Genomic DNA, 15,513 nt, shown 5'->3' on the forward strand with positions numbered 1-15,513 from the left:
GCTCTGATGCGGTGCCAGTGCCTGGTGGCTGCCCCTCCCTGGCATCCCTCTCCTCATCTCTGCATGTGGCAGTGCCTGTGGCTATCCCATGACCCACAGCTGTCACTGGGGACCCCACAAGTGACAGCCTGCAGGCCCTGTGGCACTGTGACCACCCCCTGGAGATGTTCCCTGAAGAAGGCCAGGGCAGAGTCCCCTCTGGAGGGACCTTCCAAGCACCCACAGGGCTGGCGACCAGCTTGACCTCCCAGGGATGCCTTTCCCCCTGCCCAGGGTGTTTGGGGGCCTGGGGTCAGTGGGACCAGCTGCCCTCAGCCCTCAGCTGGGCTAGGGTTTGTCTCAACTGGAAGGTTGGGAAGGAGAAGCAGTCCTTGTCTGCACAGTCCTGTGAGTGAAAGGGAGACACAAATGAGGTCATGTCTCAAGAGGAGAGTGTCTGTTAAAGAGACAGAGGAGGGAGCAAACAAAACAGAAAGAAAAAAGGGAGAGAGAAAGAGAGAGAGAAAGAAAGAAAGAGAGAGAGAAAGAAAGAAAGAAAGAGAGAGAGAAAGAAAGAAAAGAAAGAGAGGAAAAGAGAAAAAGAAAGAAAGAGAGAAAGAGAAAGAAAGAGAGAGAGAAAGAAGGAAAGAAAAAGAGAAAGAGAGAGAGAAAGAAAGAAAGAAAGAGAGAAAGAGAAAGAAAGAGAGAGAAAGAAAGAGAGAGAAAGAAAGGGAAAGAAAGAAAGAGAGAAAGAGAAAGAAAGAGAGAAAGAAAGAAGGAGAGAAAGAAAGGATAGAAAGAAAGAGAAAGAGAAAAAGAAAGGAGAGAAAGAAAGAAGGAGAGAAAGAAAGAAGGAGAGAAAGAAAGAAAGGAAAGAAAGAAAGAGAGAGAGAAAGAGAGAAAGAAAGAGAAAGAGAAAGAAAAAGAAAGAGAGGAAGAGAGAAAGAAAGAGAAAGAAAGAGAGGAAGGAAGGAAGGAAGGAAGGAAGGAAGGAAGGAAGGAAGGAAGGAAGGAAGGAAGGAAGGAAGGAAGGAAGGAAGGAAGGAAGGAAGGAAGGAAGGAAGGAAGGAAGGAAGGAAGGAAGGAAGGGAGGGAGGGAGGGAGGGAGGGAGGGAGGGAGGGGAGGGAGGAGAAAGAGAAAACAGGAGAGGTGGAGAGAGTTAATCAGTGCCCTGGGGCTCGTTTCTGGTGTCCTGTCTTGTTTAGGGAGGGGACAGATCCTCTTCTATGCCTCCCCAGGAGGGGTAGAAGGAAGGGTTCCACGCAGGACTGGGAGGAACAGGACATGTACATGGGAGTACTGCTGCCACCTAACTACACCAGAGCCTTACCAGAACACCACACACCTCCCCAGCCTGGGCTTCTCCCAAACCTCACAAGGCCATCACCTTCCCCAAACCTTCCCCCAGTCCAGGCCAAACCCCAGGCCTCACATGCTGCACCCCCCCCAGCCCATACCTCCCCTAACCTCCCTACCCAGGACACAGCCAAACATTCAGCTTGCAGCTGAAGTGGGGCAGCACCAGGCTCCACAGACAGCAGGCAGCAGTCTGAAGCACAGAAGCACGGAATCAATAAGGTTGGAAAAGACCTCCAAGATCATCAAGTCCAAACCTGTCACCCAACACCTCATGGCTACTAAACCATGGCTCCAAGTGCCACCTCCAAGCCCCTCTTGAACACCTCCAGGGATGGGGACTCCACCACCTCCCTGGGCAGCACATCCCAATGGCCAACAACTCTCTCTGGGAAGAACTTTCTCCTCACCTCCAGCCTTTCATCAACCAGGTTGGAAGAGACCTCCAAGATCATCAAGTCCAACCCATCACCCAACCCTAACTAATCAACCAGACCATGGCACCAAGCACCTCAGCCAGGCTTGTCTTAAACACCTCCAGGGACATCGACCCCATCCCCACCCTGGGCAGCCCATTCCTCTCTTTCTGTGAAGAACTTCTTTCTAAGGTCCAGCCTAAACTTCCCCCTGCACAGCTTGGAGAGCAGCCAGGCAGAAAGGGAGCTGGGGGGAGTGGTTGATAGTAGGCTGAACATGAGCCAGCAGTGTGCCCAGGGGGCCAAGAAGGCCAAGGGCATCCTGGCCTGCAGCAGGAGCAGTGTGGCCAGCAGGAGCAGGGAGCTCATCCTGCCCTGTGCTCAGCACTGCTCAGGCCACCCCTTGAGTCCTGTGTCCAGCTCTGGGCTCCTCAGGTTAGGAAAGAGGTTGAGCTGCTGGAAGGTGTCCAGAGAAGGACAACAAAGCTGGGGAGGGGTCTGGGGCACAGCCCTGTGAGGAGAGGCTGAGGGAGCTGGGGTTGCTTAGCCTGGAGAAGAGGAGGCTCAGGGGAGACCTTCTTGCTCTCTCCAACTCCCTGAAGGGAGGTGGGAGCCAAGTAGGGGTTGGGCTCTTCTCCCAGGCACCCAGCACCAGACCAAGAGGACACAGTCTCAAGCTGTGCCAGGGGAGGTTCAGGCTGGAGGTTAGGAAGAAGTTCTTCCCAGCAAGAGAGATTGGCCCTTGGGATGTGCTGCCCAGGGAGGTGGTGGAGTCCCCATCCCTGGAGGTGTTTAGGAAGAGCCTGGCTGAAGCCCTTGGTGCGATGGTTGAGTTGATCAGATGGTGCTGGGGGATAGGTTGGGCTGGATGAGCTCTGAGGTCTCTTCCAACCTGGTTAATCTTCTCTTCTCTTCTCTTCTCTTCTCTTCTCTTCTCTTTCTCTTCTCTTCTCTTCTCTTCTCTTCTCTTCTCTTCTCTTCTCTTCTCTTCTCTTCTCTTCTCTTCTCTTCTCTTCTCTTCTCTTCTCTTCTCTTCTCTTCTCTTCTCTTCTCTTCTCTTCTCTTCTCTTCTCTTCCCTTTCTCTTCCCTTTCTCTTCCCTTTCTCTTCCCTTCCCTTCCCTTCCCTTCCCTTCCCTTCCCTTCCCTTCCCTTCCCTTCCCTTCCCTTCCCTTCCCTTCCCTTCCCTTCCCTTCCCTTCCCTTCCCTTCCCTTCCCTTCCCTTCCCTTCCCTTCCCTTCCCTCAAAGACTGTGTCCTCTTGTTCTGCTGCTGGGTGCCTGGGAGAAGAGCCCAGCCCCCAGCTGGCTCCAACCTCCCTGCACCCAGAAGGGAGCAGGGATAGGAGAAGGTAATATTAGGTAATAGGTTGGACTTGATGATCTCTGAGGTCTTTTCCAACCTAGTTGGTTGTGTGATTCCAAGGGAAGGAGGAGGGCAGCCAGCTCGTCCTCTGCTCTGCTCTGCCCTGCCCTGGAGAGACCTCACCTGGAATATTGCCTCCAGCCCTGGGCTCCCCAGCTCCAGAGGGACAGGGATCTGCTGCAGAGAGGCCAAGGGAGGGCTCCAAGGCTGCTGAAGGGACTGCAGCACTGCCTGGGCAGGAGAGGCTGAGAGCCCTGGGGGGGTGCAGTGTGCAGAGGAGAAGGCTGAGAGGGATCTGAGCAATGTCTCTCCAGAGCTGAGGGCTGGGGGGCAGGAAGGGAGGCACAGGGACAGCCTCTGCTCACTGTGCCCTGGGGGAGCACAAGAGGCAAGGGCTGGAAACTGCAGCCCAGGAGGTTCCAGCTCAGCAGGAGGAAGAACTTCTTGGCTGGGAGGCTGCCAGAGGCCTGGAGCAGGCTGCCCAGAGAGGTTGTGGAGTCTCCTGCTCTGGAGCCTGTGCAGCCCTGGCTGGATGTGTTCCTGTGCCCCCTGGGCTGGGTGCTGTGCTCCTGCTCTGGCAGGGGCTGGCACTGGGAGATCTCTTTGGATCCCTTCCAAACCCTAACCTCCTGTGAGCGCCTCATGGACATCACACACCAGCCCCTGTCCATTCTCCCTCAGAGTGAGATGGCTTTGCAGCAGGCAGCAGACTGCTCACTGCAGATGCTCTGGAGCTCCACTCTGTTCCTCTGCAGCCTGGATCAGTCCCTGGCCAGTCCAAATGGTCCACGTGGTGTCTCCACGATGCTGTGCTCCAGAGGTCCCTTCCAGCCCCACCATGCAGTGCTCCTGTGAACACTCCCAGGCAGGGGCATGCTGCTGTGTGCCCTTGCAGAGGTGTGGAGGTGCCAGTCGGCCTGCTGTGCCAAGCTCCAGTTCTTCTCTGCCTGCCCCCAGGCTCTGTTTCTGTTCTCATGCTCAGGCAAGCCCAACCTAGCACAGGTCTGCAGGCTGCAGGCTCCCTGCCTGGAGTGCCCTGAATCCTGAGGAGCAGTGGAGCCATCCTTCTGCCTGCTATTTTTAACTGCTGCCTTCCTGGTGGTGCCCAGGGGGCTTGGGAGTGGTCACCATCAGCACTGTGCAGCAAGGAGCATGGTAGAGACGTCAGGAAAGCATCTGGGGGCACTCTAAGGAGACAGCTCTGCCCCTTGGGGCTGCCAGTGAGGGGCAGAGGGTTCAGGCACAGCCAGCTGCAGGGGGGCTCAGCTTCCTAGACTCACAGAATGGGTTGGGTTGGAAGGGACCTCAAAGCTCAGCCAGTGCCAACCCCCTGCCATGCCCAGGGACCCCTCCCCCCAGCCCAGGCTGCTCAAGGCCTCATCCAGCCTGGCCTGGGACACCTCCAGGCAGGGGGCAGCCACAGCCTCCCTGGGCAGCCTGTGCCAGGCTCTCCCCAGCCTCCCTGCCAACAATTCCTTCCTCCTCTCCACTCTCAGTCTCCTCTCTCCCAGCTCCAAGCCATTCTCCCTGCTCCTGCCACTCCCAGCCCTTGTCTGAAGTCCCTCCCCAGCTTTCCTGGAGCCCCTTCAGGTCCTGGAAGGCTGCTCTGAGGTCTGCCTGCAGCCTTCTCCAGGCTGAACATCCTCAACTCTTCCAGCCTGTCCCCACAGAAGAGGTTCTGCAGCCCTCTGATCATCTTTGTGGCCTCCTCTGGACCTTCTCCAGCAGCTCCAGGTCCTTCTTGTGCTGGGGGCCCCAGAGCTGGACACTTGGTTTAGCTTCTTTCTGTAAGATCACACAAAACACAGCTGGAAGGAGACCTTCTTTGTAGGCATCAGAGAAGGAGATGACGAATCCTGCAAGGGAAGGTGACAAAGTGTGAGGTCAGCAGTTGTCTGCAAGGTAATCACAGAGTGCCAGGTGGGCAGGGACCTCAAGGATCCAACCTTTCCAGTCCCACCCTGCTTCCCATGACTCTGCCACAGAGGCTTGAGAGCCCAAGACTGGCACAGAGACACCCAGGGCACTGGAAGACTGCCCTGCTGCTGGCACAGAGACACCCAGGGCACTGGGGGACTGCCCTGCTGCTGGCACAGAGACACCCAGGGCACTGGGAGACTGCCCTGCTGCTGGCACAGAGACACCCAGGGCACTGGGAGACTGCCCTGCTGCTGGCACAGAGACACCCAGAGCACTGGGAGACTGCCCTGCTGCTGGCACAGAGACACCCAGGGGCACTGGGAGACTGCCCTGCTGCTGGCACAGAGACACCCAGGGCACTGGGAGACTGCCCTGCTGCTGGCACAGAGACACCAAGAGCCCTGGGAGACTGCCCTGCTGCTGGCACAGAGACACCCAGGGCACTGGGAGACTGCCCTGCTGCTGGCACAGAGACACCCAGGGCACTGGGGGACTGCCCTGCTGCTGGCACAGAGACACCCAGAGCACTGGGGGACTGCCCTGCTGCTGGCACAGAGACACCCAGGGCACTGGGAGACTGCCCTGCTGCTGGCACAGAGACACCCAGGGCACTGGGAGACTGCCCTGCTGCTGGCACAGAGACACCCAGGGCACTGGGAGACTGCCCTGCTGCTGGCACAGAGACACCCAGAGCACTGGGAGACTGCCCTGCTGCTGGCACAGAGACACCCAGGGCACTGGGAGACTGCCCTGCTGCTGGCACAGAGACACCCAGGGCACTGGGAGACTGCCCTGCTGCTGGCACAGAGACACCAAGAGCCCTGGGAGACTGCCCTGCTGCTGGCACAGAGACACCCAGAGCACTGGGAGACTGCCCTGCTGCTGGCACAGAGACACCCAGAGCACTGGGAGACTGCCCTGCTGCTGGCACAGAGACACCCAGGGCACTGGGGGACTGCCCCTGCTGCTGGCACAGAGACACCCAGAGCACTGGGGGGACTGCCCTGCTGCTGGCACAGTGGCACAGCAACATCCAGCCCAGCACACAGCCACGATGCCCCCAGGTCTGCCTTCCTCTCCCAGAGCAGAGTCAGGCATGGGGGCAGGGAGGGAGTGAAGGAAGGGCCCCAGGAGGGAGGGACAGACCCAGTGCAGCTCAGAGCCACAGAGGCAGGGGACAAGGAGACTCTTCTAGAGAGGGAAGGCTCTCACTAAGGAGCCCACAGCTCTCTGAGCAGGCCTGAACCTCAGGGGCAGTTGATGAAGCTGCTGACGAGGGACAGGAGCAGAGGAGATGGTTCCAAGCTCTGCCAGGGGAGGTTCAGGCTGGATGTTAGGAGAAGCTTACTGCCTCCAGCTCTGCTGTCCCCAGCAGGAGGAGGACACAGAGCTGTGGAGGGAGGCCAGAGGAGGCCACATAGGTGATCCCAGGGCTGGAGCAGCTCTGCTGGGAGCACAGGCTGAGGGAGCTGGGGCTGTGCAGCCTGGAGGGGAGAAGGCTCCACGGGGACCTCAGAGCTGCCTGGCAGTGCCTGAAGGGATCCTGCAGAGAGACTCTGCCCAGGTCTCAGCCCCAGCTCCTGCTGCTGCCCTCAGCAGGCACAGGGCCCTGGCACCCCTGGCACCAGCAGCTGCAGAGGGGCCACAGCTCCTCTGGCCCTGCAGCAGTGGCAGCTCTGGCACTGCCCTGCAAGCCCAGCAGTGCTGCTCAGCTCCAGCTCCAGCACTGCCAGCAGGGCAGCAGAGGGGATCCTGCCCCTGGGCTCTGCTCTGCCCTCACCTCCAGCCCTGCCTCCAGCTCTGCTGTCCCCAGCAGGAGGAGGACACAGAGCTGTGGAGGGAGGCCAGAGGAGGCCACAAAGGTGATCCCAGGGCTGGAGCAGCTCTGCTGGGAGCACAGGCTGAGGGAGCTGGGGCTGTGCAGCCTGGAGGGGAGAAGGCTCCAGGGGGACCTCAGAGCTGCCTGGCAGTTCCTGAAGGGCTCCTGCACTGCAGAGGGACTGCTCACAAGAGTGTCCACAGATAGGACAAGGGGAAATGGATTGAAACTGAAGTATTGGATCTCAGGAAGAAATTCTTCACTAGGAGGGTGGCTCTGGCATGGATGGCCCAGGGAGGCTCTGGCTGCCCTCTCCCTGGGGATGTTCAAGGCCAGGCTGGATGAGGCCTTGAGCAACCTGGGCTGGTGGGAGGTGTCCCTGCCCATGGCAGGGGGTTGGATTAGATGGTCTGAGGACTCTTCCAGCCTCAGCCATTCTGTGATTCTATGATATTTCTTCACAGAGAGGGATCTCAGACACTGGAAGAGGCTGCCCAGGGCAGTGCTGCAGTCCCCATCCACACCTTCCAGCATCTCAACCTCTTTCCTAACCTGAGGAGCCCAGAGCTGGACACAGGACTCAAGGGGTGGCCTGAGCAGCGCTTGAATGTGTCCAGAGAAGGGCAACAAAGCTGGGGAGGGGTCTGGAGCCTGTGAGGAGAGGCTGAGGGAGCTGGGGTTGCTTAGCCTGGAGAAGAGGAGGCTCAGGGGAGACCTTCTTGCTCTCTCCAACTCCCTGAAGGGAGGTTGTAGCCAGGTGGGGGTTGAGCTCTTCTCCCAGGCAGCCAGCACCAGAACAAGAGGACACAGTCTCAAGCTGTGCCAGGGGAGGTTCAGGCTGGATGTCAGGAAGAAGTTCTTCCCAGCAAGAGAGATTGGCCCTGGGGATGTGCTGCCCAGGGAGGTGGTGGAGTCCCCAGCCCTGGAGGTGTTTAGGAAGAGCCTGGATGGGGTGCTTGGTGCCATGGTTGAGTTGATCAGATGGTGCTGGGGGAGAGGTTGGGCTGGATGAGCTCAAAGGTCTTTTCCAGTGTATTCTGTTCTGTTCTATTCTATTCCATTCCATTCTATTCCACTCCACTCCACTGCTGCCCGATGAGAAGGGTCTCTGGCAGGCTGTGGCCATGCCAGGCAGACCCAGGGGCTGGTCAGGCAGGAGCAGTGCCCAGCACGGGTGCCCTTAGCCCAGACCCAGGGCTGCTTCCCCGGCGGGCACGGCGCTGCCCTGGCTGCCCGCAGGAAGGAGGCGGCACAGGGGCACCATGGGGCACACATCAGGGTCTGCCTGGGGGTGTGCTGGGGCCGTTTGGCCCTGCCGTGACAGGAGGGACTGCGGGGATAGGCGCAGGGGCAATGGTTTGGGACTGGAGCAGGGCAGAGTTAGGCTGGAGCTGAGGAGGGAGCTCTGCAGAGGGAGGCTGGGGAGAGCCTGGCACAGGTTGCCCAGGCGTTCCCGGCCAGGCGGGATGAGCAGCCTGGGCTGGTGGGAGGTGTCCCTGCCCATGGCAGGGGGCTGGAACTGGACGGCCTTTAAGGTTCCTTCCAAGCCAACCCATTCCGCGGCTCCTGCCCGGGCCGCTCGCTGCCGGCAGTGGTAAAATGGCTGCGCCCGGCGCGGCCTCAGCCCGCCCGCCTCACGTGGCCGCCGGGCCCATGTCATTGCATCAGCCGGGGGCGGCCCAACCCCGTGCGAGGACGCGGGGCAGGGGCGGGGCCGGCCCAGACCGGCAGCCCCAATAGCCAATCGGCAGCTGGGGCGCGGCGGCGCGCCGGAGAGGGAGGGGCGTGCGGGGCGGCGTGCGGAGCGGAGCGGCCGGCGGCGAGCGGTGGCAGCGACCCGCAGGTAGGGTCCGGGCCGGGGGTGTCATTGCGGACCGACTGCGGACCGCTGCGCTTTAGGGAGCTGGTTCCACAGCTCGGCTGGGTGCGTATCTCCAGGGCGAGCGGAGGCGGCCTGGCCCTGCTCTGTCCGGGAGACGCCGCTACGCTGGGTCATTCCCTCCCTCCCGGCGTCCTTCCTTCCCTCCCTCCCTCCCTCCCTCCCGGCGTCCTTCCTTCCCTCCCTCCCTCCCTCCCTCCCCGGCGTCCTTCTTTCCCTCCTTCCCTCCCGGCGTCCTTCTTTCCCTCCCTCCCTCCCGGCGTCCTTCCCTCCCTCCCTCCCGGGGTCCTTCCTGCCCTCCCTCCCGGGGGTCCTTCCTGCCCTCCCTCCCGGGGTCCTTCCTGCCCTCCCTCCCGGGGTCCTTCCTGCCCTCCCTCCCTCCCTCCCTCCCTCCCGGCGTCCTTCCTGCCCTCCCTCCCGGGGTCCTTCCTTTCCTCCCTCCCTCCCTCCCGGGGTCCTTCCTTCCCTCCCCCGGCTGTGCTGGGCAGTGATGGTCTGGGAGCAGGCTGCAGGCTGCAGCTTGGAAGCGGGAGCCGCATTGCGCTGCCCGGGCAGGGCGCAGCTGGATGCCGCCGGTCGGAGGGATGCACAGCTCCGAGCTGTCCCCTGGCTCGGGTCTGCTCTCGGTGGAGCTCTCCAGGCCCCTCTGCCCCGAGCAGCGCACGGTGGGGCTGGCAGCTCCTTTCCAAAGTCGGCCGTTCTGCGATCATTGAGTGACCTTGGATGATTTTTAGGCCTTGGCAGCACCCCCCATGGCCCCAGCAAGGCAAACAAAATCTTTCACCCGTGCTGTGTCCCAGGGAATTTGGTGTTTCACAGCCAGGGGTATTCAAAGAGCTCTGGAAATCAGGAGGGGTGGGGGAGAGGGTTGGGGCAGGCTGATGAGGAGCCGCAGAGCAATGTGGGGAGACCCTTTGAGAAGATAGAGGCAGTGAGCCTCTGCTGGAGAGGGTCCAGAGGAGGCTGTGAAGATGATCAGAGGGCTGCAGAACCTCCCCTGTGGGGACAGGCAGGGAGCTGTTCAGCCTGGAGAAGACCTCAGAGCAGCCTGCCAGGGCCTGAAGGGGCTCCAGGAGAGCTGGGGAGGGACTTTGGTCAAGGGCTGGGAGTGGCAGGAGCAGGGAGAATGGCTTGGAGCTGGGAGAGAGGAGACTGAGAGTGGAGAGGAGGAAGGAATTGTTGGCAGGGAGGCTGGGGAGAGCCTGGCACAGGCTGCCCAGGGAGGCTGTGGCTGCCCCCTGCCTGGAGGTGCTCAGGACCAGGCTGGATGAGGCCTTGAGCAGCCTGGGCTGGGGGGAGGGGTCCCTGGGCATGGCAGGGGGCTTGGAGCTGGCTGAGCTCTGAGGTCCCTTCCAACCCAACCCATTCACAGGCTTCCAGGATGTGAGGGGTTGGAAGGGACCTCTGGAGGGTCCAACCCCCCTGCCAGAGCAGGAGCATAGAATCCAGCACAGGTGGCACAGGAACACATCCAGAAGGCTCTTGGAAGTCTCCAGAGCAGGAGACTCCCCAAGCTGCCTGGGCAGGCTGCTCCATGGGTGCTGATGTGCCTGCTGGAGCTGAGAGCCTCCCTGGTGGTTGTCCCTGCAGGGTGCAGCCAGGGCTGGCAGTGTGCAGCGGGGGTGGGCAGCTGCAGGATGGACGCTCCGCTGACCGCCGCCCAGATCCGGCAGCGCTTCATCGACTTCTTCAGGGCCAACCAGCACAGCTATGTGCACTCCTCCTCCACCATCCCCCTGGATGACCCCACGCTGCTCTTTGCCAATGCTGGCATGAACCAGGTAGGTGTCCCTCTGCTGCTCTGCTCCTTGGGGCATCATGGGGTTGTTTGAGTTGGAGAAGCCCTTTCGGCTGTGCCCGGTTCCGGAGCCTCTGTGCCAGGAAGGCTCTGGGGGGGCTGGAAGGTGTCCAGAGCAGGGCCAGGAGGCTGAGCAGAGGGCTGGAGCTGCTCTGCTCTGAGCACAGCCTGAGAGAGTTGGGCTTGTGCAGGCTGCAGAGGAGAAGGCTCCAGGGAGACCTTCTGGTGGCCTTCCAGGAGCTGCAGGGGGCTGCAGGAAAGCTGGGGAGGGACTTTGGAGGGGGTGAGGGAGGGACAGGAGTGGGGGGGATGGAGCCAAAGGAGAATGGGGAGGAAGAAGTTGTTGGGCAGGAGGGTGGTGAGAGCCTGGCCCAGGCTGCCCAGGGAGGTGGTGGAAGCAGCAGGCTGGAGGTGGCTGTGAGCAACCTGCTGTGGGGTGAGGTGTCCCTGCCCATGGCAGGGGCTTGGAGCTGGCTGAGCCCTGAGCTCCCTTCCAGCCCTGCCAGCTCTGTGATGCTATGATTCAGCTCATCCAGACCAACCAGTCTCTAACTCTGCCATGGCTGGGTCTGAGCCATGACCCTCAGGACCACATCTCTGCCCCTCTGAAACACCTCCAGGGGTGGGCATTCAGCCACCTCCCTGGGCAGCCTGTGCCAGGCTTTGAGAACCCTTTCAGGGAAGAAGTTTCTTCTGGTGTCCAACCTAACCCTGCCCTGCTGCAACCTGAGGCCATTTCCTCCTGCCCTAGCTTACGTTACTGGCTGCAGCTGCAAGCTGTGGAGCTCTGCAGAGCTTTGCAGAGTGTGGCAAACTGCTGTGCTCCTCACCTGCCTTCTGCTCACCAAGAGGTGGTTGGTGTGCTGCAGGAGCTGGGCTGGCTGTGCAGTCATGGGGGCACTGCCAGCCTCTCTCCTGTGCCCCCTTGGACCACAGCTCATCCTGGCAGGGCTGACTGATGGCATCTTTAAGGCATGGTTGAGGCTGTGCTGCTGGCAGGGCTTTGCTGAAGCTCAGCACACAGCAGCCTCTGAGTGCCTTGGTTCTGGCAGCCTGGAGCCTGGCTGCTCTGAGGCCCTTTGGCTGTGGCACCATGAGCTGCACCACGTCCTGCCCTGCTGTGGCTTGTGCCAGTGCAGGCTGGGGACCAGCTCTGGGGGTCCTGCTGGCCAGGAGGATGCCCATGAGCCAGCAAGGTGCCTTTGTGACCAAGAAGGCCAAGGGCATCCTGGGGTGGATTAGGAGGGCTGTGTTGAGTAGGTCAGAGAGGTTCTCCTCCTCCCCCTCTACTCTGTCCTGCTGAGGCCACATCTGGAATGTTGTGTCCAGTTCTGGGCTCCTCAGGTCAAGAAGGAGCTGCTTGAGAGAGTCCCTCCCAGAGGCACAGAGCTGCTGCAGGCAGTGGAACATCTCCTGTGAGGCCAGGCTGAGGGAGCTGGGGCTTGGAGCTTGGAGCAGAGGAGCCTGAGGGGGGATCAAGATGTGCAGGGCTGGAGCCAGGCTCTGCTCAGGGGTGCCCAAGGACAGCACCAGGGGCAAGCTGGAGCAGAGGAGGTGCCACAGGAGGGCCCAGAAGGGAACATTTTGTCAGTGGGAGGGTGCTGGAGGCCTGGAGCAGGCTGCCCAGGGGGGTTGTGGAGTTTCCTCTGCTTCCAGCCCCCGCTGGGTGTGCTGTGTGTGACCTGCCCGGGGTGACGCTGCTCTGGCTGGGGGGGGGAGGGGGGTGGGGTGTGTTGGGCTGGGTGAGGTGCCTCCCAAGCTGTCCCATTCCCTGTGCCCCTCCCTGCAGTCCCTGAGTGAGTCCCTCACTTTAGGAAGGAGATTGACTTGCTGGAAGGTGTCCAGAGAAGGGCAACAAAGCTGGGGAGGGGTCTGGGGCACAGCCCTGTGAGGAGAGGCTGAGGGAGCTGGGGTTGCTTAGCCTGGAGAAGAGGAGGCTCAGGGGAGACCTTACTGCTCTCTACAACTACCTGAAGGGAGGTTGCAGACAGGCAGAGGTTGGTCTCTTCTCCCAGGCACCCAGCACTAGAACAAGAGGACACAGTCTCAGGCTGCGCCAGGGGAGGTTCAGGCTGGAGGTCAGGAGGAAGTTTTACACAGAGAGAGAGATTGCCCATTGGAATGGGCTGCCTGGGGAGGTGGTGGAGTCACCATCACTGGAGGTGTTCAGGAGGAGACTTGATGGGGTGCTTGGTGCCATGGATTAGTCGGTTGGGTGGTGTTGGATGATAGGTTGGACTCAATGATCTTGAAGGTCTCTTCCAACCTGGTCTGGTCTATTCTGGTCTATTCTATTCTATTCTGGTCTATTCTATTCTATTCTATTCTATTCTATTCTATTCTATTCTATTCTATTCTATTCTATTCAAACATGAGCCAGCAGTGTGCCCAGGTGGCCAAGAAGACCAATGTCATCCTGGCCTGCATCAGGAACAGTGTGGCCAGCAGGAGCAGGGAGGTCATTGTGCCCCTGTACTCTGCACTGCTCAGGCCACCCCTTGAGTCCTGTGTCCAGCTCTGGGCTCCTCAGTTTAGGAAGGAAAGAGGTTGAGCTGCTGGAAGGTGTCCAGAGAAGGGCAACAAAGCTGGGGAGGGGTCTGGAGCACAGCCCTGTGAGGAGAGGCTGAGGGAGCTGGGGTTGCTTAGCCTGGAGAAGAGGAGGCTCAGGGGAGACCTCATTGCTGTCTACAACTCCCTGAAGGGAGGTTGGAGCCAGGAGGGGGTTGGGCTCTTCTCCCAGGCACCCAGCACCAGAACCAGAGGACACAGTCTCAAGCTGCACCAGGGGAAGTTTAGGGTCAAGGTGAGGAGAAAGTTCTTCCCAGAGAGAGTTGTTGGCCATTGGGATGTGCTGCCCAGGGAGGTGGTGGAGTCCCCATCCCTGGAGGTGTTCAAGGGGGGACTGGATGTGGCACTTGGTGCCATGGTTTAGTCATGAGGTCTGTGGTGCCAGGTTGGACTTGATGACCTTTGAGGTCTCTTCCAACCTTGCTGATTCTGTGATCCTGAGAGGCCTCTCCTCTCTCCTGCAGTTCAAGCCCATCTTCCTCAACACCATCGACCCCTCGCACCCCCTGGCCAAGCTGCGCCGCGCCACCAACACCCAGAAGTGCATCCGGGCCGGGGGCAAGCACAACGACCTGGACGATGTGGGCAAGGATGTCTACCACCACACCTTCTTTGAGATGCTGGGCTCCTGGTCCTTTGGGGACTACTTCAAGGTAAGGCTCTGCACCTCCTTGCCCCCTCCCTCCCCCCAGCCCTGAGCCCAGCAGCGCAGCTGGCAGGAGGAAGGAGAGCGTCTTGGCGCCGGGGAGCTCAGCCAACATGGATTTAGGAAGGGCAGGTCCTGCCTGACCAACCTGATCTCCTTCTATGGTCAGGTGACTGCCTGGTGGATGTGGGGCAGGCTGTGGATGTGGTCTACCTGGACCTCAGCAAGGCCTTTGACACCGTCCCCCATAGCAAACTCCTGGCTAAGCTGTCAGCCCCTGGCTGGGACAGCAGCACTCTGAGCTGGGTGAGGAAGTGGCTGGAGGCTGAGCCCAGAGAGTGGTGGTGAATGGTGCCACAGCCAGCTGGCAGCCAGGCACCAGTGGTGTGCCCCAGGGATCAGTGCTGGGCCCCATCCTCTTTAACATCTTTATTGATGATCTGGATGAGGGCATTGAGTCTATCATCAGTAAATTTGCTGATGACACCAAGCTGGGGGCAGGAGTTGATCTGCTGGAGGGCAGAGAGGCTCTGCAGAGAGACCTTGCCAGGCTGGGCAGATGGGCAGAGGCCAAGGGCAGGAGATTGAACACATCCAAGTGCCAGGGGCTGCACATTGGCCACAGCAACCCCAGGCAGTGCTACAGGCTGGGGGCAGAGTGGGTGAGAGCAGCCAGGCAGAGAGGGACCTGGGGGTGCTGGTTGATGGTAGGATGAACATGAGCCTGCAGTGTGCCCAGGCAGCCAAGAGGGCCAATGGCATCCTGGCCTGCATCAGGAAGAGTGTGGCCAGCAGGAGCAGGGAGGTCATTCTGCCCCTGTACACTGCACTGGTTAGGCCACACCTTGAGTCCTGTGTCCAGCTCTGGGCTCCTCAGTTTAGGAAGGAGGTTGACTTGCTGGAATGAGTCCAGAGAAGGGCAACAAAGTTAGTGATGGGCTTGGAACACAGCCCTGTGAGGAGAGACTGAGGGAGCTGGGGTTGCTTAGCCTGGAGAGGAGGAGACTCAGGGGTGACCTTATTGCTCTCTACAACTACCTGAAGGGAGGTTGTAGACAGGCAGAGGTTGGTCTCTTCTCCCAGGCCACCAGAACAAGAGGACACAGTCTCAGGCTGCGCCAGGGGAGGTTCAGGCTGGAGGTCAGGAGGAAGTTCTACACAGAGAGAGTGATTGCCCATTGGAATGGGCTGCCTGGGGAGGTGGTGGAGTCACCATCACTGGAGGTGTTCAGGAGGAGACTTGACAGGGTGCTTGGTGCCATGGGTTAGTTGATTAGGTGGTGTTGGATGATAGGTTGGACGTGATGATCTTGAAGGTCTCTTCCAACCTGGTTTATTCTATTCTATTCTCCCTTTGGAGCCTGCCTGGAAGCTGCCCCTGAGCCTGCAGAGTGCTCTGAGAGGAGCTGGCTGGGGGGTTCCAGTGCTGGGTACAGGAGCTGTGCCGGTCTGGGAGCCTTCAGGCAGAGGCTGCAGTGGCTGCCCTGGAGCTGTGGGCAGTGCTGCTGTGTGCTGTGGCACTGGGGTGGACCTCCAGCAGGAGGAGGGCTCAGGCTGAAACCCCCAGAACCAGTGGGCTGGGCTGGGTCTCAAAGATCAGCCAGTGCCAACCCCCTGCCATGGGGGTCCCAGGCTGCTCAGGGCCTCATCCAGCCTGGCTTTGAACACCTCCAGGCAGGGGGCAGCCACAGCCTCCCTGGGCAGCCTGCGCCAGGCTCTCCCCAGCCTCCCTGTGCAGAACTTCCTCCTGGTGTCCAACCTAAACTTCC

The 15,513-nt window shown here is 60.3% G+C and overlaps 1 protein-coding gene across 2 annotated transcripts in view; it reads left to right on the forward strand.

Annotated features, from left to right (window-relative positions):
- The first annotated feature begins 8,629 nt into the window (after nt 1-8,629).
- AARS1 (alanyl-tRNA synthetase 1) overlaps nt 8,630-15,513 on the forward strand; it is a 31,786-nt gene continuing 24,902 nt past the window's right edge. Inside the window, exons 1-3 of one of the 2 annotated variants that reach the window (XM_068166610.1) lie at nt 8,630-8,696; nt 10,323-10,513; nt 13,563-13,751. In XM_068166610.1, the coding sequence (XP_068022711.1) occupies nt 10,370-10,513; nt 13,563-13,751 (333 nt within the window). In that variant the 5' untranslated portion in view covers nt 8,630-8,696; nt 10,323-10,369. Of the gene's footprint in view, nt 8,697-8,761; nt 8,778-10,322; nt 10,514-13,562; nt 13,752-15,513 lie in introns of those variants that run through there. The other variant, XM_068166612.1, reaches the window with a different exon arrangement.

Source organism: Melanerpes formicivorus, unplaced genomic scaffold (genome assembly GCF_026170545.1).
Source record: "Melanerpes formicivorus ecotype bairdi unplaced genomic scaffold, bMelFor1.0.p_v2 SCAF_102, whole genome shotgun sequence".
NCBI classification, from domain to species: Eukaryota; Metazoa; Chordata; class Aves; order Piciformes; family Picidae; genus Melanerpes; species Melanerpes formicivorus.